The 22,891-nt window shown below is 35.6% G+C and overlaps 1 protein-coding gene across 1 annotated transcript; it reads right to left on the bottom strand.

Moving 5' to 3' along the window:
* Positions 1-5,092: 5,092 nt before the first annotated feature.
* On the bottom strand, positions 5,093-21,213 carry kcnk3a (potassium channel, subfamily K, member 3a). The gene is made up of 2 exons (XM_073855637.1): positions 20,757-21,213; positions 5,093-9,000 (listed from the first exon to the last, which is right to left on the bottom strand). Exons 1-2 carry the CDS (start codon positions 21,037-21,039, stop codon positions 8,114-8,116), a joined length of 1,170 nt encoding a protein of 389 aa, XP_073711738.1. The 5' UTR covers positions 21,040-21,213; the 3' UTR covers positions 5,093-8,113.
* Positions 21,214-22,891: the final 1,678 nt, after the last annotated feature.

The raw sequence follows: 22,891 nt of genomic DNA, 5'->3' as shown, positions 1-22,891 counted from the left end.
TTAAAGAAGATCATTTTTCTGGAAGGTATTAAACTAAAACTGGGTGGCAACTGTTTTTAAAAATGCTGACAGGGAAAAAGTTAAGCATGTTTCCAAGCATATTTGATCATCACTTCAACAGTTGCACAATATAAATATTAATGTATGAATTAGATAAATGTTGATTTAAGAAAATAAACACCACAGTCTTCAATCATATTTTCATTGTGTCTTTCACTTGATTCTGAGGAACTACTTTGTTTGGCGGAAGAGTAATATTTGTATTAATATAATTACAACTTATTTGTGTTTTATTATATGAAATCCTGCTATGTATATGAAGTAACCGTTTTATAAAAGCAATAAGCCCCGCAAAGCAGTGTTGTTACAGTACATTTTATAACAGCTAAGGGGGTTTTACTCCCATTCGCATCGTGCCTAACAACGCCCCTTAGCTGTTATAAAATGCACTGGTAACCCACTGCTTTGCGGGGCTTATTGCTTTAATGAACTAACATGAATATATTGACATTAACTAACATAAATAAATGGTGAAAAGCTATATTGTTCATCGTTAGTCCATGTTGGCTAATGCTTTTATTATGTAAATAAATACAACCTTATTGTAAAGTGTTACCATGATTCCTTCTGAATGTCAAAAGGCTCTACTTTAGTTTATAGGCCTGACACGTGAAGGTATTAATACAGACTCGGCTGATTTTGATGTTAATAGAAGCTGAAGTTAAAGACTTTATAAAAGAGACTCTGAAGTCACACAGGAATATTTTAATAACAATCCTAAAGCTTTCCCACTCTTTTACATCTCTTTGTGACTGATATGATGAAGGTTTATAAGTATATATGCTTACACAATAAATTATTACAGGCTTGGCAAAGAAGGATTACATTGTAGAATTGTATACAAGAATTACAAGTACATATTAGTACCTCAGAGGTACATACTTGTACCAAAGAGAGCTTATTAGTACTTCAAAGATACGTATGTATTACTATTACGATTCATTAGTAAAGGTACACATTTGTACCAAACATTTGTGCCTAAATGCTACATATTACGACCTTTTTAAAGGGTAAAGGCAGTGACAGCATAATTTTACAATTTTTTCTGAAAGTGCATGCATTTGAAACTGGGACTAGACTTAAGCCTTCTCTGTAAAACCAACCCTCTGTTTATCAAATAAATAAATAAATAAAAACTTTATTATTATATTAACTATATTAACAAAAACCCACTTAAAGGATATGAAATAGTAGTAGTAAATAATGATTACAACTTTTTTAAAAGCTAAAATATTTTCTATAATGAGGAGTGCATTCATGCACTATATATTTTCACAGGTTACAAATAATTCATATTTTACATTAATATTCACAGATCGTCTGCACTGAAACCTGCTGTTAGCAGCCTATGGCAAATATTTGACAGATTTTCTGGATAGATTCTGGGTGTCCTTCCTTTACTTACAACACATTTTGTTATAAGATGACACTTGAGGACACTTACAGTATAAGATGAGGCAGAGCATGTCAGCATAACTTTTCTCATCTTGATAAAAATACACATAGCACTTTATTTTGACATTTACTCTACATTATTCTTTCCCATGCAAAGCATGCTGGGAACTGGAAATCCTCTGCCCAGTTTCAGCAATGCTACTTTAACACCACATCAATCATTCATGTAGTCCCAGACCAAATGGATCAAGTTAGTTGATGGATCAAGTTAAGTTCATTAAAATATGTTTGTTTTCATTTGTTTCAAATAAATTTGACCAGTTTCTCATTCGTTGTAACTCAGTCAAAAGTAGTCTTTTTAATTTATTTAGTTTATTATTTTATAAATATATTGAATGTAAATGTTTTACAGTAAGTTCAATGCTTTCATATCGAGCCCCTAAGGTGACATTGGAGTAAAAAAATCTAAAGTTTAGTTTCATGTGCTCTGCTCACGTGAAACTTTCATATGCTCACGCGAAACTTTCATGTGAAGAATGGGTTTTTTAAAGTTTAGTTTTGCGTGTTCACGTGAAATATTTATCTGGTACTAAACAATGATCTTTGCATTATTGGTGAAAGTACGGAGCACCTAGGAGGACATGGAGCAAAAATTAAATAAAGTTTAGTTTCGATTGCGCACGTGAAACTATCGCGTGCTCACATGAAACTGTCGCATTTTCAAGTGAAACTATTGCATGCTCACGTGAAACTATCGGGCATGCACGTGAAAGCGAAAGTTTCACGTGCGCACGCGATAGTTTCACGTGAGCACTCGAAACCAAATGCGGTAGTTTCACGTGCGTACGCAAAAGTTTCACGTGAGCACGCGATAGTTTCACGTGAGCACGCGATAGTTTCACGTGAGTGAAACGAAACTTAAAAAAAATTCTTCACATGATGGTTTCGCGTGAGCAAGGGAAACTAAACTTTATTTAACTTTTGCTCCCTTGTCCCCCTAGGGGCTCAGTACTTTCACCAATAATGCAATAATCATTGTTTAGTACCAGATAAATATTTATATAGTTGCAAATTATAATCATTATTTATGAAATTACATTTGTTTTAAGTAGGGCTGTCAAAATAACAAAATAACGCGTTAAAAAAAATAACACAGATTAATCCATTTCGTATTGACCTTTGAACCACTCTAAAGTATCACATCAATGCAAAGGATCCAGGAGTTAATGTTAATCCGGAGGCACGACCTAGCACGTCCCAAAGGTAAAGGGGCTGATTTTTTATTAAAGGTTTATGTTCAATTGCACAAAAAAGCCCTGCAATTGATATTGCACTGTTAAACTTTTGGTAAATAATCTTCCTAAAGCACTTTTGAATTTATATCCTTAGCATATTATTGTAGGTCATTTTGTTGATTGTTATGGCCATTATTTGAACAGTGAAAATACTGTAATAATAAAAGAGTTTTTGAACTTGTCACTAATGCTGATTATTCATTGATTAATTTAAATTGAAATATTTAATACTTTAACAGAAAAAATTATGTATGCGATTAATTTATATTAATTAATCACAGAGTATGTAATTAATTAGATTTAATTTTGAATCGATTGACAGCCCTAGTTTTAAGCTATACTCTACAGCAGGGATGTCCACTATTGCTCCTGGAGGGCCAGTGTCTCTGCAGAGTTTTATTCCAACCCTAATCAAACACCTGGGCCGGGTTTCCCAAAAGCATCGTAAGGCTAAGTAGATCGTAAAAACGATCGTACGAATCATCTTAAAATTACGGGCCGTTTCCCAAAAGCTTCGTAACTTATGTGGCACTTGAAAATCATCGTAGATCTACGAGTGCTCTGGAGTAATCGTTCATTCATAAGTGCATCGTAAGACAACAGAGTTACAAGGTCACCTGCAGGACAACCAGCAAATTGCACTCCTGCAATGACGATAATGTAATGTTTTAAATGTTTATTTATTTATTGGGTTCTTCTTTGTTTATTTTATATTAAATATATAATATAATATATTTAAAATTCAAATGAGAAATCACATTTAAATGACTAAACATAAATTAATAAAGAAGGAAAACGTATTTTGTACAAGTTGGTAAAAGTTTTTTGTATTTTGGTAAAAGTTGGTATAGCAAATTGATAAATGGTTCATACCGATTGCTGCTATAATTCATCTAAACATTGTTTTGAAGGGAAATGGCATCTAATTAAAGAAACCAAATAAATATTCACGGTACAATGCAATAATCCATAATAATTAATAAACATAGATAATAAACAACAAATAATAATAATCTAAACTATAATAGAAACGCAGAAGGCATTTCGCAGTGGGACGAGTCCTAACTAAATACGGAAAAGAATATTTAATAAATTATTAAAACATTTAAAAAGTGATTGAACAATAATGAAAATATATTATTAAAATATTAGTTCACATCGGCTGAAGATCATTAGCCTAAACAAGCTTCTGCTACAAATTCGAGTCATTCTACTGGTGACATTTCAGCACTTGACAAATGGATAGCGACTCGTAAGTAGCACTTAAAACCCAGCTGCGAGCGATCGTTTCACGTGCATCTTTGGGAAACGCACGTAAATGAACAACAAATGTTCGTTAAGTAGCTCGTAGAAAGCACTCTTTAGTGCTAAGTTCAATCGTTATCGGGAAACCCGGCCCTGGTTAGAAACTTTGAGGCAGGTGTGGTTAGGAAACTCTGCAGGACACCGGCCCTTCAGGACCGACTTTGGACACCCCTGCTCTATAATTTAAAAGGTTATCGTTTCGATAGCATTCCTAATATTGCCCAGCACCTTCCACCCATTTTTCAAATCATTTCTGTGCCCTTGGGTGGATAATTTTTTTGGCTTGTTTCCAAATATAGATATACAAAAAGATGGTTGCGAGGGAGACACAGAGTTGTAAATGAAGAAGATATGAACTGACAATTTTGCTGAGAAGGGGCAATTTTTCTCTTTTAAGGGGGATAGGGTTGATGATGAAGAAAACTCCACACTGACTCAACGTTCTGAGGTTAAAAGGCTGGAGGACAGAAATATAAGGATCACGTGACACCAGAGGATGATGTTTAATTTAAGAAGGGCAAACAGGGTCATAACAGAAGATTATACTATCTTGTGTGCAAACTACTAGATTCACACATTTTTGTTAATACAATAAACATTGAAACACTTCTGACATCACTGTAATTTTTTGCTGTAGTTATGCAGCTGATTGCCAGTAACTTACTGTAGATTTAAATGGATGTTATTTACTGGCAACATTTTGTTCAAAGTTAAATGAACATTAAACATTAACAAGTCTTTATCTTTACAGAATAAACTATAAAATAACAGCATCATGCAAAGCAAGAATGCTTTGCATGATGCTGTTATTTTAGTTTTTTTCTGTAAAGATAAAGACTTGTTAATGTTCATTTAACTTTGAACAAACTCTTGTAAATAACATAAATTTAAATCTACAATAAGTTACTGGCAAACAGCCGCCAGTTATACTGTAATTACTGTAGATATTTTTTAACAGGGATACCAATATATTTCCTATGTGCTAAATACATTTCTTAGTAAATTTCTTTAGTAAATGAAGACAGGATCACGTGATCTACAGTATATGCACATTTTATTTCATTCACTTTGCGTCTCCTATATCACTTTGGATATCTTGATCATATCCTTGATGGGACATGAATTTAAAGATTAGGAAATATCTTGACAGTTCAGTGTCTTTGAAGGGTAAGCAGTGACTTTTCACTTACTGTAGTTAGTCTAAAATGGCAAGTGCATCAAGAGTTATAATAGTAATACAATTCAACAATATCAGAGTTCAACACAATCTACCTTGCATACAACATTATCCAGTTTTTAAAAACAGTGATATTTATGAATTAGCATTTATGGAAATGTAGTTTATCGTAAAATTGCACTCAAATTTTGAAGTATAATCAACTGGGATTTACGAGTCATTTAATTTTTTGTGATGAGTTGTTGTAACTTATAAAATAAAGTTGAAATAAATTATTCATTTTTTAAGTGACAGCAAATAGTCAATATAAAAAATAAATTTTGAAATGACTTGTGAAAGTTGATTTTACTTAAGAAATTTAAGTGCAACATTTGTTTTTAAAGTGGCCCTTAAAGGAAAACACCAGTTTTTCAATATTTTACTATGTTCTTACCTCAACTTATACGAATCAATACATACCTATATTTTTTCAATGCATTCACTTTTAATCTTTGCACAACGCTTCTTGAATGCCACCACACTTACTCATGTAACAGTCTTTAAATAGTGAAAACATGGAAGTGTTCGGTGGCTTCTAAATTCATCTCTGTTTGGAGCCATAGGAATGAATGGGGCTAGGCTAAATGCTAACACTTTTACAGCGCACTGTACAAAGATTAAAAGTGCACGCATTGAAAAAGATAGGCATGTATTAAATTGTCTAAACCGAGGCAAGAACATAGTAAAATATTGACAAACAGTGGTGTTTTCCTTTAATAATCTTTTGACGATGGATTAGCACAAATTGGCCCCGATACATTAAATTAGTAAATATAAAACTTGTTCAAATTTAGATATCAACATCTTCAAATCTGTAATAATTATACAAGGTTACAAATTTTGTGTACTTGAGAAAAAAATCTAGAACACGATTGCATTTCAATTACAGTATAGTCAATATTTGCAACATTATTTCTATACTTCTATTCACTGGCTGGTAAAAAGTGAGTTTTTCATATCATAATGTAGCCAGATTACTCTACTGAAGCACTGAAGGCACCCATAAACAAACTGTCAAAAAAAAGAAACAAACTGTACCTATTCTGTCGCTGGGGTGGTACTCCAAGGTTCAGTTTTGTACCTTTACAGGTATACTAAACATAATACAATGTTGTACCTTTTGGGTAACATTTCAATGTGTTGTATATCCATAAAGGTACAAAAATGAACCTTTGAGGGTACCACCCCGGCGACAGAAAAGGTATAGTTTTATTTATTGGGAGCACTATCCCTTTAACAGAGATACACATGAACTGTGTCCAAAATCACATACTCTCTTGACTTATTTTGAATAAGTAAATATGTTTTATATACAGTAGTATGAATGAAATCCAGTCAAACTACATTCGCCATGTTGTCATTGTCATGTGACCAGCATCCAGCATTAATTGTGTCGTGTCATCTCCATTCACTCCTCTTCCATGCCCTCATGGGATAGTAAAGAGTCTATTGAATGCACACTTCAGAATCCAGCCGGAAGACGTAGGCCATCCAGGTACTTTTATGTGAATTCGGACATACTTCTTTTGTCACATTCTGTTTCTCGCCTACTATATACTAAAAAAGTATGAGGTTTCAGATGCAGCCATGGAGATTGACCACATCCCAGCCGTTGTTTGATATTATTGCTGTGACCTTTATTATGTTAACTCTAACCATCACTGGATGGTTACAAAAATGCTTAAATAGCTGTCTGACTATCGGTTAACATTAACCAATAGCCTGTGTGATTTCAGTTACATCAGTTCACAAGAATTGTTGTTTCAGAGGTGAAGCAAGTAATTGTACTATTGTATTGTGATGATAGATTACAAATGTTTATTCTTGCTTGGAATGACGTGCGTAATGAATCATGCACAGTTTGACCAGGAGTGTGTATTTAGAAATTAAAGTCTATTTTGATTTCATATTGACTGGAAGAGATTATCTGTGCGCTCCTGGTTACAGCCCTGAAACTAACAGTTTGATCTAAAGTGCAAGTACAGTATCCTCTACTGTTTAAAAATGTGCCTGATATCAGGCCTAAACTGAAATGGTACAATAATAAATGATTTTGAAAACAACACCAACAATAGTTTGAATTCCAACAAAGAAAAAACAATGAATTGATTAAAGAAAGGAATATGGAAGCCCATTTCCGCCACATAAGAAAAAAAATCACGCTCTGGTAAATCATAATTATGAGATAAAAAGTCAAACTAGACTTAAAAAGTCATAATTTCGATATATTTCATAATTATGATTTACCAAAGCATGATTTTCCCTCCCATGTGGCGGAAAAGAGCTTCCATAGAGGAACATTGAATTCGAATAGTAGATTAAATTTCCATGGTGAACGTGAGCTTAAATGAGTAAGTATAAACACAAAATATGTTAGTATAATTCCTGACTATTTTATATTATTACTATTATTAAACAAAGTATTTATATTTTATAACTAAAAATAATTTCTCTGCAAATTCTTACTATTGAAGCTGTGACATCACAGCATAGATACAGTACTCACCCATGACAGGGTGATGGGGTAATCTATCTATCCAAATCAAAACCAGAAAAGCTTTGGATATCTAAATCTCCATTTGCTTTTAAAAGAGAGTTTGTGTTTTCTCGAAAACCTCAATGCATACTTCACAAAAATACAGGTTTTTGGTGTGTGTTTTATTGCACACTGCTACAGCTCTCCTCCACAAGAAGCACCTGCTTATATACCGCCCTCCCCAGTAGATATATTTGACCGAAAGAGGATCCAAACCTCGGAAGCAGCAGTAGTTCAACCCCAAATATAACAGCGGTTGGTTTCGTAAGGCGAAAGAGATTCACATGCAGTACGTCCTCCGAGGCGCTAGATGGAGCTGCGACGTTTGGAGAGTCTTTGGTAATGCGCCGGGCTGAGCAGGCCTGCGTACACCGAACTGGCTGCGGAGTGCTCATGCAAGGCACTGCAAACGCAGCCGTTGGAGTGCAGGACGTCCGAGGTCTCGCTGTGCTCCATGTAGGTGTCCGACGTGGATAGATCGTGAGAGATGATCATCGGAATGGAATAGCGCATCTTCTCCTGACTTTTGTACCACAGACACGAACACATGGATTGAAAATGCAGCACCTCTGCGTAGACGTTACACAACCCTTTCCCCGACCCTCCTCCGTGACCCGCAGAAGAGGACGGTGGGTCGGCCATGCAGCGGTTGCTTCCTGCGCCGCCAGCCTTATTGCCGCGGTACAGCAGCGTGCGCTGCTCTGCGTCACGCCTCTCATCTTCAGCGTTCATGGTCATGAAACGGAGCACCACGAGGTTCAGGAAGGCGCCGATGACCGTGAGGCCGGTCAGTATGTACATGAAGCTGAAGGCTACGTACTGGGGATTGGTCTGCAGAGCATTGTCCTTCTGCAGGGCCACATAGTCCCCGAAACCTATGGTGGTGAGCGTTATGAAGCAGTAATAGTACGCGTGAAAAAAGCTCCAGTCTTCGTAGCGTGAGAAAGCCGTCGCTCCCACGCACAACGTGCTCATGCAGGAGATCAGGCCGATGCACACCATGTTGGCCATGGAGACCTCGGTGTGCCGAAGGCCCAGAAACTTTTTGAGACGGTGCAGCAGGTACTTCACGAAGGTGTTGATGCGTTCGCCCAGGCTCTGAAACATCACCAGGGTGAGAGGGATCCCTAGGAGGGCGTAGAACATGCAGAAGACCTTCCCTCCATCTGTGCTTGGGGCCGCATGGCCATATCCTGCAAAATATAACGGCCAGACCAGGCAGAGAGATGAATTACGTTAAGCATAAGAAATATGATAAATATGTTTTTTGTCTCTAATGTGACTCAGATTTTATGTTTGATTAAATTTGTCTGGGTTTAAACGAGACTGTGAAAATGTTTCTATTAATATTTTTAGTTTTGCCAATGAAACATGGTGGTCTGTTTTAAACCTGCATGATTCGAAAAGATTGAGAGACCAAAAATCATTCAAAAACCAATCCCGTAGGTTTGTGTAAACAGCATATTATGACCTACAGTCACGTTTTAGGGATAAGCGCCCTCTAGCCGGCAGCAGCTTATTATGCCGCTTTTCCATTGCATAGTATCCCACGGTTTAGGTTGTGCCAGGTCGGGTCAGCTCACCTCATTTTGGCTGGGTTAACTTTTCCATTGAGTTTAGTAACACTTCGCAGTGGGAGGGATTATAGGCGTGTCATATTTGCACTGCTGTATACAAGTGCGAGCATTGTTGGAATGCTATACATCCCAAAAAATTCATTTATTTATCAGTCCGACACAAAATCAAAGTTAATCACCACAAATAGATGTTTGCACATCGTGTTTATCACTACCTCTGTCTCACATAATAGTTTCTGTACAAACACCGATGGCGTCAGTCGACATGCTCTGCTAAGCCTCATTACAAATGTGTTTAAGCATATATGCGGATGTGCGCTTCGTGAATGTGCCGCCACAAACTGCAAGTCTGGAAAAAAACTGTTATGGTGTCCCTGGTTCTCAACCTGTGGATGTTTTTATTTTGCTAAAAGGGAGTTTGGGAACGTACAGCAAAGCACAGATGACAACAGGTTTACTCAAAACAGGGCAAGTTAGCATGAAGGTAAAGCTAATCTTTTACATTATAGCGATGATGCTGGTGGTTACGATTCTCTCAGACCAATCAGTGATCTACAGTGTTTTTGCATCACTTTTGGTATCAGCTCGGGTCGCTTGGAACCCCAATCCAGGTGGTACTAAAAAAAGTATCAAGTACTACGTACTGCACCCAGTGAAAGAGCCCCCAAAGGTAAACTGAACTAGCCCAAACCGTAGGGTACTATGCAATGGAAATGCGCTTTTATTACCTGTGTTTATTTTTTAAGGTTGTTTGCCTAATGTGTCAGATTTGATGCATTTAATTCTCTGCATTAGCGGCCAATGTGCATTATGCATAGCGTTGCTGCCATTGTTTTGCTCTCTCCTCTGTGTCTCCACGTTCGTCACTACGCCACTACATCACTACGCATCCTACGCTGCGCACTATGCCGAAACTCTCAAACTCGCATTGCTTATAAAATCATATCGATTACCTTGTGGATTACTTCTGTGAAGGATAGATGCACTTTTTGGGCTTGGACCCTGTTTTCTACCATTATAAAACTTGGAAGAGCCAGGACATTTACTAAAATAACTTCAAATGTGTTTGTCTAAAAGATGATGGACATGTGTATCTCGGATGGCTTGAGGGAAAGTAAATAATGGGGTAATTTTCATTTTTTGTTGAACTATCCCTTTAAAATGACCATTATTCTTCTTACCTTCTTATTGTCTAAATAAACATTTGTGAAAAAAGGTTGGAATCGTTTAGCACCTTTATTTTAGTGTAAGTGTCTTGCCCAAGGACTCCTTCATTGGCGTGTAAGAAACCCGCTTGAGATCACCTGCCCAGCCTGCTGTGCCAGTTGACACGTCTCAAAATGAGTGGATTAGCTCTTGTGACATTTAAACCTTACAACCTGTCAGTTACAAGCACAGATCTGTAACAAGAAGCTTTCACACATTTAAGGTTTTCAGTTGCTTTTAAGTGTAATGAGGCAAAATAAAAAAAAACTACATTTAAAAAACAACTAAAAACTCACATTTTCCAAAAATGCTTGACAAATGCTGACTGCAAACACACTCTTCTATCCTAAAAAAATATTAACAAACTCTTTTTCTCTCTCAACAGTTTCAGAATTGTGAAAACGTGTAACTTGGTTGTATTGTTGCATCCCAATGACAAATGCTTGATTGTTTCCTTATCTTTGTAAGGCGCTTTGGATAAAAGCATCTGCTAAATGTCAATCTTACACAAGCAATAATTTTTCTTATGCCCAAAGAACAGAATCTAAGACTTTTGTAGGAAATAAAACACCAGCTCATTTTTACATTTCAATCTTTGACATGACCTTACTCAGTCAATATTAAAGATATCACATTTTATTTTTCCATCGATCTTTACATTATATACATAAATTCAGTTAAAGATGCAGTGTGTAAATTTTAGCAGCATCTAGTGGTGAGGTTACAAATTGCTTGCCACTCGCATTTGAAATGCATAGGAAAGCTACGGTAGCCCCACCGGACAAACATGTCATCGTCGGAGACAACTTAGTAAAAAAAGTTTGTCCATTAAGGGCTTCTGTAGAAACATGGCGGCACAAAATGGTGGCTTCCATGTAAGGGGACCCTCTGTGTATGTAGATAAAAACGTCTCATTCTAACGTAATAAAAACATAACGGTTCATTATTAAATGTTTTTATACATCCCTGATAATATTGTTTTGTTTATTACACACTGCTTTAAGCCTGATGATTAAAGTTATTCATAACTTATTTTTTTGTGTTTTTAGGTTATCCAATAAGAACAATGCAGTAAATTTTTATAAAAAATTGAATACAGCATAACAATATTTCTACATTAAACATAAGTTTATAATCATCATTTGAGTTCATTTGAGTGCAAAACCCTGTAAGTGCGTCTGACATGTTTTCTTGTAAATTAGCATGTTTATGAAGCTCTTAGTTTTACAAATGTCACTTTTGTCATTTCATTGTAATTTAACACATTTTATTGTCTTTCACTGCAAAACCCCCTAAGTGCGTGCAAGCTTTTTATGTCAAAACCCTACACTATTAAAAATCAATCCACTTTGGACAAGACATAGAAAGTTACAAGATCACTAAAAATGCAACTAGAAACATTGCAAAGGATGAAAGTCAGAATCTAAAACTGAACCACACATAAGGGGGCGCTGTGATCCATGTCACTGCCACATTCGAGTTGTATTCAAGTCCAAGTTTGAGTGAGATCAACGGTCGTTTATGGCCTTTTTATCCAACAAAGTGGCATGTTTTTGAACGGCCTAAGGCCGGGATTAAGCAGACTTAAAGCTAAAGTATTTGATAAACATACAGTATAAAATGCGTCGAGAGCATTCGGTTAATATAATTATCACATTTTTGGTGCAGGTGGCGTTTGAATCGGAGCTTTTTATATTTCTCGCATGCATTGTTTGCCATATTGGCTGTTTTTTCATTAAACACGTTCTGCGATTGCAAAATATATGTGATACAGCCTTGAGCTAAACCTCAACCCTTTAACTAATACAGTAAATATTATTTAGGCCATGTGATTGTTTGTAGACCACAATGTACTGAGCAGACATAGCTGTTTGTCTTTCTGTATAAAAGTAAATACCAAAAGTACAGTCACAGTGTAATACAAGCATACTTTCCAGCCAATACCAATTGTAGTACGAGTTGTTTTGTACATTTGTACCAAAAGTGTATTTACAGTTACACCTATGAATTATCATATCTGCACACACTACATCACCACACATCCGTTTGGCTTGTATCTCCCAAAATAACTCATCAAACTTATTGTCAAATGTAGTGCAGTCACAGCAAATCCATTCAGTAGTTCGACACACATTATAAAGAGGCTGCGGATTAAATACTTAGAGAAGGTGTGAGTGAATGAATGCGTGCCCTGAATTGGAAAGCGATTGTGTGAAATAAAGGATTAATATGTTTAAATCAAAATATAAACCATGATAAGAAAAAACACAAATATGGTTCGGGTAATATCTATGATGTTAAGTGTGTGTGTGTGTGTTAAAGACAGATCAAAGACAGATCTGGAAAATGTTCACTTTTATTAGAATGACATCACTGTCAGCTTCCCAGCCCTAAATCTAGGATTAATACAATTATTTATAATCAGATTATCTCCAGGCACGTGTAAAGCTAAGTTTATAGGACCATCCACTGATGTTAAAGGATATGATCTTCAGAATAACAATCTTGTGTATTTAATATGATGTTTATATAATTGTGTATTTTATTTCCTGGTGTGTGAGTGTGTGCACGTGCGGAGCAGCTATTTTTAGTATGTGTAGCAGTGTTTGAGGGCCTGACATATCTGGTCAGATGTCCCGCTGCTGTCACTTTTAATCTTTCACATCTTCTTGAAACGAGAAAGGCAAAGCGGCGCTGCAGAGTTATGGGATTATATAATGCTATTTGTTTTTCTCTTTTATGTAAGGCATCATTTGCTTTCTTGATTATAAATGTCTGACTCCCTTCTGTGAATTACCATCGATGCATCTCCAATGTACTTCACCATTAGTGAATACAATGCTAATTTATTCATTACAAATTGCATTAGCAATATAACCAGTTGCATTGAAAAATATACTGGATATACCGTGTACATGTACTATTCATACAAATTTTTAGAGATATTTTTAGCATTGTAAAGATTTTGGGGTATACTGCATGAGTAAAATAAGGTGAGCTGGATGCTTTCTCAAACATGTTGATGTCTATGCAAATGCATCAATGATGTCACCACCACACTGGCCACAAATCACTTAGCATTTGCACCAGAGAGTAAAGCCATCCAAAAATACCCATCACAAAGCCAAGTCCTGTTCAGTGCTTCAGTAAGATATCCTCCTGACTTACACCGGGTCACAATGTAGGTTACAGATCAGCCACTATTACACAGATTTACAGACAAGCATTGATTAAAGAAAACTATGAAAAAGCCTTAACATTGGATCTATTATAGATGGCTAGCCACAAATACCAGGAACCGTACAACATTTGGCACACTTCCCAGACATCTGATTGTTATTTAAATAACAATTACGGTAAATGTCTTTGAGGTGTACTAGAGATGATGGCTTGGCCCATTCTGCTCTCTTCTCTTAACCGAATGAACAAATGAATGAGGTGATTAGGTTAAAGCAAGCATCAATGTTTAGCTGTCAAAACTAATTCTTTTCAGATTTGATTTCTGAAACATTGTGCTTTTACGATTTGAAATGTGAACACATGATGTCTCAGCTGTTTCCCTTATAGTATACCAATACCACGTGAAGAGCAATTGTTGAGGTCTGCATATGAGATTTTACTTCTGACAAAAGACCCACTTAGATTTGGCAAGATACTCGTTTTTTTAAGAGCAAACTATCTAAAGTATGATATTTTAACATTATTTTTTTGCTCCAGACTGTATGTCAACAACCGACTAATTTGTGTCTATTTTTATATCCAAAGGAATTTTATGAGAAACATCTGAAACTAACTTGAAATGAAACACAACCGAGAACTCCGAAAGAGTTCATTGAAAGAAAACCCTGGAAGCGCAACCTCAGAGAAATCAAATTTTCCTTTGGGAAAATCCAACTCTTTCCAATTACTGCTTGTCTGGGAATCACTTTATTATGGGCAAAAAAATGTTGAAGTAATAATGCGCTAACTAGAAATATACTTTGTGGATACGGTATTATTATTAAAAGGTTGATTTTGACACAAAACAACTTTGGGCATAAAATTATATCTTGAGAATTAGAGATAGTATATCGTCACTGCCCGATAAAAATCATGTATGTCCAAACGGTTACTTTTCAGGAAGTGAAAAAACACCCTATATCAAAAGCAGTTAAATGTAGCGTTGTCATACTTGGTTCGGCATCTTTACATGTAACCATATTCTTGCCAGTGTAATGATATAATCCACATTTGACCAAAATTGATCTTAAATGGACATACGTGCATATTTTACAGTAACGGTGGTCGATACGCATTCTTCCAATCATTAATTAGAATGCCCAAGTCGCCTTTCATATTGACAGATGAATACGCTCAGTTTATTAAATACGCTTAGTTTATTGAATATTAAATATACATTTATTAAATGTTTCTTGCAAACTATGAAGGGACAATGACTGACTTGGTAATTCTAAACAGATACTTTGTTTGCTATCGTAATTTTGTCACTCCTAGACGTATGTCTGGCGTCAGGGGGGAAACGTTTACCTAGATGAAGGAAAGTCATTGTGTCACCAGGCTATGTTTATTCGCCTATCCAGTGCGAGACCGGCGAGATGTTTCCACAGGGTGGGAGATACGCGGCGTGATTGACAGCTTTGACACCAAATGGATATACGTGAAAATCAGATGACATGATTTCACAATTTTCATTGGCCATTTAGATATGTGAAGCATACTGTATACGGAAATGAACCTGGACATTCAATCCTTCGAAAAATCTAAAAATCGGCAAAATGGACATATGTGGTTTTCATCAGACAGCAACGATATTTTTTATAACATGTTGTGCATGAAATGTTATTCACATTTTTGCCTTCACTGTTTATGAACAAAGATAAAAATATGAGAAAAATTGAATTCCTGTTTGTTTTTAACAAACATTTGATGTGTGTAATCTGAGTAATTCTAAATGAACACATTATTAAGTAAATTCAACTTAATTTGATCATTAATAAATTTGCAAGAAGGACATTAACTTAATAATAATAATATTTTTTGTGTTGAAACTACATGAATGATTTTGGTAGACATAACTAACTAGGCAGTTGACTTGTAGTTCCCAGCATGCTTTGCATGTGACTGCATTTGGAGAGTGAAATGTGAGATTAAATGTGTTTTTTACTAAAAATAAAGACTTTTTAGTGTTTAATGTTAATTTATCTTCGAGATTTAAGAGTTCTGTTTCTAATGTGAGTTTTGTAATTGCTATTGTTCAGAAGACTGGTGCTTGTGTTTGGATTGTAGGTGACACAATGAAAATCATGATGTGTGTTTACCAGTCTCTTCTTACTTGCCAATCATAACGACGTATATAATAATAAATGTTTAAAGAAAAGTGGTAATTTTACATGATTAAATCAGGAAGATTACATCAAAACGTAAGCCTTTATAAGTACTTAAAATATTATGTATGATATTGTTACCAATTTTTTTTAGTAGATATCAGTGGCGGCCGATGACTTCTTTTTCGAGGGCGCACGATGCGAAGTTTGTCACAACATGTATGTAGCCCGTCATGTGTGTGGTTCGTCATTTCAAAATATGTGTTCTGCACATCAAGTGAACCCATGTGCATCACATGTCTTGTCAAAATAGTGCCTGCTGCAGACGCGTCTTAAGTGTTTATGATAAAAGAGACACTTGTGTTTGCCAGACACTTGCATAATCTCATGTGTAATCACAGTTTACTGTTAAGGGAGTGCTTTGTGTGTATTTTGTAAACATGAGCGTCTCTTTAAATACAAACGATTTCGAAATGTGTGCAGCAGGCACTTATTTTGACAAAACACGGTTCACATGACGCAAAAAACAAATATTTGGCAAACACGAGCAACACACACGACACTCCAACACATATTTTGAATTCGCGCCAGAAGAGCAGTCAACAGCCGGCACTGGATATCACATATTTTTATTTAGAGTGTCATTTTACTTAAAGGGGACATTTCACAATATTTTTTAAAATGTAAAATAAATCTTTGGTGTCCCTAGAGTGCGTAAAGTTTTAGCTCAAAATACCATATAGATAATTTATTATAACATGGTAAAATGGACACTTTGTAGGTGTTAACAAAAATGTGTCATTTTTGGATGTGTCCTATTAAAGGGATAGTTCACTTAAAAATGAAAATTCTGTCATCATTTACTCATCCTCAAGTTGTTATAAATCTGCATGAATTTTTTTTCTGATGAACACAAAAGATATTTTGAGAAATGATGGTAAACATACAGCAGTTAGTGACCATAGACTTCCATAGTAGGAATAAAAAAATATGATGGGATTTAATGGGTACCGTCAACTGTGTGCTTACTATCATTTATCAAAATATTTTCTTAGTCTTTTATCACAATACTTCCAAAATATTTTTATTCCTACTATGGAAGTCTATGGTCACTTACACTCACTTTTGTGTTCATCATAAAAATGAAATTCATACAGGTTTAGAGCAACATGAGGATGAGTAAATGATGACAGAATTTTCATTTGAAAGTGAACTATCCCTTTAAATGCAAATGAGCTGATGAAATGCAAACACTGATCGCCATAATGGTGGTTTGTTGAAATTGAAACTCAGTTGTGCTGTCAATTATTTTATCTCTCTCTATTATAATAAGATCCCCTTTTGACATCACAAAGGGAGCCGAATTCAATGAGCTATTTTTTCACATGCTCGCAAAGAATGGTTTACCAAAACTAAGTTACTGGGTTGATCTTTTTCACATTTTCTAGGTTGATAGAAGCACGGGGGACTTACACATGAAAAAAGTCTGAATTTTTGATAACTTAGTTACAGTAAGTAGATTTACTTTATTTCTATATGTATGTAATTTACTTGAAATATTTGTGTAAAATAAAAATAAAGTAAATTCTACTTTATTCAGTGTACTGTAAGGGGCTGTGCAGGTGGCTGGTGTTTTAAAAATATGCCTTGAGTAAAGTGACATATAAAAATCATCTTGGATGTTTTGGCAGAGAAAGTATGGCCTGTTACCACACAGTAGATTAACTTTAATAAACCTGTCAGTCTTTAGTGTAAATAAAAGGACTTTGTGGTCCCTTCGTTGTCTTATCAAGACATCAGCTGGGACCCCAGAGCTGTCAAGCTGAACGACAGATGCAAACTTTCCACAAATGTATAAAGTGCAAAAAGCCAAAGATTCCGACTGATATATGACCTGCTGCTCTGCTGGCCAGGAGGGTATTTATTTGTCCAGATCACATTCTTTCCATCCAAAACACCCGTTCCCTGCAGAGGAGGGCAAGAGAGACACTCGCTTCCCGCTGTACTGTCGCTGGACCCTGGATCTCTATTGATCCCACAACTCGAAAAACTGCTCATAAATGGTCCCTAGCTGTCACTGGGGCAGTACCCTTTCAAAACGTTCACGTAAAGAGTTCACATTAGTACCTCAGAGGTACATATTGGTACCAAAGGTATATATTCCTAAATGGTAGGACTTTTCATGTCACAGTGACAGCTTGGGCACCATTTTTTTCTGACAGTGAGGAACAAAATCTTTTGGGGAATGAAATTGTCTTTTCTAAATCAATGTTAAATAATTCACAGAATAACCAAGGGCTACTTGATTAAATCACCAACTTTAATTCAATTGATTTGACCATCTGGCCACCATGCAGTCGCAAAGGAAGTAACCAAATCGTACCAAATACTATAAATGGCGAAGGAGCGGATAATAAAAATCCATATCTATGGTAATACTGGAGACCTCGCAGTGGTCTCGTACTTTTCATGAACTTCTACTAAACTAATGGACCAGGCTCAGGTTATAGTGTACCGAACTGATACCACAGACCGCAGATAGTAAACAGTGCCTTGTTTACAGAGTGTCCTGCATTGACAATAAGGTGCTGGCAGGCTGGTTGCTTTAATGATGATTAGATTACTCATGCAAAGTGTACACGGTAACCTGATCTATAGCAGGCACATGAAACAGACCGTACCATAGATGTCTTTGACAAAGAGGAACGCGGCAGCATAATGGAAAAATTCACCTGTGTGAACCAATTTACAGTAAATTACACAAAGAGGTCAGCGAGTCCAGTGAGTTCCCTTGTTTGAAGCAAAAATTAAAGAGAAATGTTCACATCAAATTTGCACTTTGGGTCCGAAGAAAATGGTCCCAAGCTGTCACTGGGGCAGTACTCCCCAGGTACAGATATCTATACATTTGATACCAATATGTAGTACCTCTGAGGTATGATCTCCTAGGTATGAAGGTGTGTATTTTTGTACACTGGGTTGTTTTTAACCCAGGGCTGGGTCACTATTGGACAGAACACATTGCTGGTTTAAAATGACCTGGGTTATTGTTAATCAACCATGTTGAAACAACCCAGTATTTTTTAGAGTGTAATGGTAGCACCCCAGTGGCAGGTAGGGATCATTTTATGTGACAGTGTAGCTGACAATCAAATATTAGATACACATCTATGTAAAAGGAATTTTTTTTACATTTTACAAATGCTTCAAGTTTTAAGTAACTAAATTAACATATAGACGAATTTTAATTAAATGATATTTAGATTTGTGTCAGATGAATATAGGATGTCATACTGAAGGACACGGCTGTCACAGACATGTCATGTCAACTACCCACTGACAATGGCCGAGAGAGAGAGAGAGATTGAGATGGTCTTTGGATTCATTAATGGACCATGTCATGTTGCCTATTAGGTGATCTTAAAGAGTTGTCCCAAGCTTGTTAATTATGAATGCTGTGAATATAATATAACAGGAGAATTAGAAATTGGGGTCTCCAACCTTTTTTGTGAGCAAGGGCCATCACAATGGATAAAACAATTTGGAAGGCTACTTTTTTGATATAGTTTACTCAAAGCATTTTAGTTTTACTTGTTTATTTTATTTTATTTTATTTTACTTGTTCATATGTTTAAGCATTGTTTAAAATGATAACATCCACAAACAAGGCAAGCTAATATAAAAAAAATAATTAATAAATTAGGGGCGTCAAAAGATTAATCACGATTAATCGCATCCAAAATAAAAGTTTGTGTTTGCATAATATATATATATATATATATATATATATATATATATATATATATTTTTTTTTTTAAGGCTGTCAAAAGATTAATCGCAATTAATCGCATCCAAAATAAAAGTTTGTGTGGGTACTGTGTGTAAATATTATGTATATATAAATAAACACACATTCATGTATATATTTAAGAAATATTTGCATTTATATACTGTATATGCATTTATATAATTTATATTATATAGAAATATAAATATTTTATATATAAATATAACACATTTTTCATAAATATATACATGACTGTTTGTGTTTTTATATATAAATAATGGTTATACACACTACACACACATATGTTATGTATACACAAACTTTTATTTTGGATGTGATTAATCTTTTGACTTTTGAAATCTTTTGGGGAAAAAAAAATATATATATAAAATTTAAGAAACATGTTTTTTATGTATATTTTTTATTTATATACAAAATAAAATATATCAAAAGCTAAATAAATAAATATAATATATTATCCAAAAACAAAGTTTAATTTTGTATGCGATTAATCGCAATTAATCTTTTGACAGCCCTAAAAATAAATATTAAAACTGAGGCTATTAATAGATGTATTTGATGGGCAACTCACAGACTTTTGGAGACCATTAAACCATTTGTACATATTAATAGTAAAACTGCTAACAAGCTAGCAAAACTGATTTATGGATCGCAAACTCTTCAAAGTTTCATAGAGGAGTCGGGCTGTATGGTGGAAAAGCCTTGAACATCCACAGAAGCTTGTGAAATATTGCGCAAGTGCTTATTTGTAGGTTCAACTTTCATAAAAAAGCTTAACAGTTTTTATGAACCTTTGACTCAAATGTTTATTGGAGAACCAAAAAATTAAGGTTCTTCCATTGTATTGCTGTGAAAACCATTTTACATTTTTAAGAGTATATTACGCAGATGCATTACGCAGTGGGCGCCAAAAATCCTGTTTATCTGAATAGATCCATAAGGCATATTTAGTTTCTAAAATAAACGTCTGGAAATAAACGTCTGTAAAAAAGTGTGCATTCCCTAAGCTGTCAATATATGAATTTCTGACCTACCTATGGTGGTTATAACAGTGATGGCGAAATAAAAGGAGCCCGCGAATCTCCACTGGACTCCAGCCTTGTGCGGCTTCAGTTGCAGCACGACCCTCTCCAGCTCCTCGAAATTGACTTTGCTCAAGTTATATTTGTCCATCAGCTCCTGTTTCCGATCGTCCAGGGTCTTCTTCTGGGCGATCTCCATCTTCGACTCGAGAGCGTCAAAGACGGCCGCCCCGACGAGCAGATAGGTTAAAGTGCATATGATCAACACGAGGGTCCTGATGTTTTGCCTCTTCATGATCGGTGCGAATAAAACGAGCAGCAAACTTTGAGGAGTGATTGTGATGAGGGAGCACCGGACTGTTTCATTGCGCCAGACTGTGAGGAGTGATGCTGGTGGTGATGAGCTATCCCTTCAGCACCACGGGTGAACATCTGCCTATTGACTCAACGACGCACACTTCACTCTTGGTTCATATCTATAACCTCCCACAGTGGTACGCGTGTCATCAAAGAGATTGGGTTTAAGATGTTTTAAAGGGACCTCTGGAAAACATCTCGTATGCAAAGGACGTATCTGAGTTTGTTAAAGTGACACACACTGAATTTCACATGATCATTTGTTACACGCGTGATATGAATAAAAAATTAACTTAGATGATATTACCTATACATTTTATAGTACTATTAGCTATATATTGTAAGTATGGAGATCACAATGAGGTCTCTTTGTTTATTCTATTGACATTTCTTCAGTTTCCTGTAGAATGCAGTTAATAAATAAATTGGTAACCTGATATCTGTCAGCTCAGATAATCGGTCCAGATTTTAGATAACGGATGTTACAAATATCCCATGGCGATATTCTTTTATGCCACAATAGCCTACTGGAAACCAGCTCGTTTGGTAAAGCATTGCATTTGCAACGCTGGTCAGTTCGAGCTGAGAAAATACATTTTGATATAAAAAACATTCACTGTAAATCGCGTTGTGGTTAAATTGTCAGTAAAATGTAATATAAATACACAAACAGCTAAATGTTTAGCAGATACCACAGCGCAAAATTAAAAGACGACGTGCAATTTATTTTCACAAGTTGAGATTATATCTTCAGGACAGAAGGTGAATTGTTTGTCATATTGACTGAATGGGTCAATGTATTTGGTTATGTCGCCATTAGCAACCCATGTGAACGTGTCCATCACTTCATTTCAGGCGATCAACTATCAACTCACCGGTCATCGGCTGTACATGCGTTGAATGTCCACGAGAGGGCGCTCGTGTGCAATAAATCTGGCTTCCAAATAAACACTTTAAAGGGATAGTTCACCCAAAAAATTATATTCTGTCACCATTTTCTCATCCTCATGTTGTTCTTAATCTGAATGAATATCTTTTGTCTGATGAACACAAAAGAAGATATTTTAATAAATGACGGTAAACAGCTGATTGTAACCATTGACTTCCATAGTACAATTCAGAAAAAATATTTATCTGAGGATCTGTACTTTATTTAACACTGTATATGACGTTTCTGCAGTGTTCAAATTAAGGGGGTTGGGGTTTCAGACCTACTTTAAGCATTGAGGGACCCCCTACAAAGCACAAAAATATAAATTAGGGGGTCCCCTGGTTTTTATTTAAATTAAAATACTATGCATTTAAAATTCTTGTGCTATGCTACCACAAAGCAATAGATCATTTTGCAAGAGGTAAATAACACTGGTCCAGAAACACTTCCTGTTTTGCAAAATGGTCTATGCTGTTCATTATTTGGCCCAATTTAAATAAATACATTTAAACTCTCAAGTGCGTCTTGTGCTGTTTTCTGGAGAAACTGATCGTTAGATTTAGGATCGGGTTAGGGGCTTTTAAAAATTCTTCTCTAATTATTATTTCACACTAATTGAAAGTTTCAATCTTACTTTGTGAAATCACAGCATCCCTATAATGATGGAGGGTGGGAGCTTAGCTAGGGCCCTGCTGAAAAAAGCTATAAAACCAATCTAATTGGGAATTTTATTGGTTCTAATGGAATATGGCCCAAAACACACTACAGTGTATTGGTTTTAATGGTAAAAGTTAATGGTTCCTATTGGTATTTTAATGGAAACCATTAGAATTTTCTGTAATGGTTTTATTGTTTTTTA

Source organism: Misgurnus anguillicaudatus, chromosome 18 (assembly GCF_027580225.2).
Source record: "Misgurnus anguillicaudatus chromosome 18, ASM2758022v2, whole genome shotgun sequence".
In the NCBI taxonomy this organism is placed as follows: Eukaryota; Metazoa; Chordata; class Actinopteri; order Cypriniformes; family Cobitidae; genus Misgurnus; species Misgurnus anguillicaudatus.
Note: the sequence above shows the minus strand (reverse complement) of the source record. Positions and strands in the feature narration are given on the sequence as shown.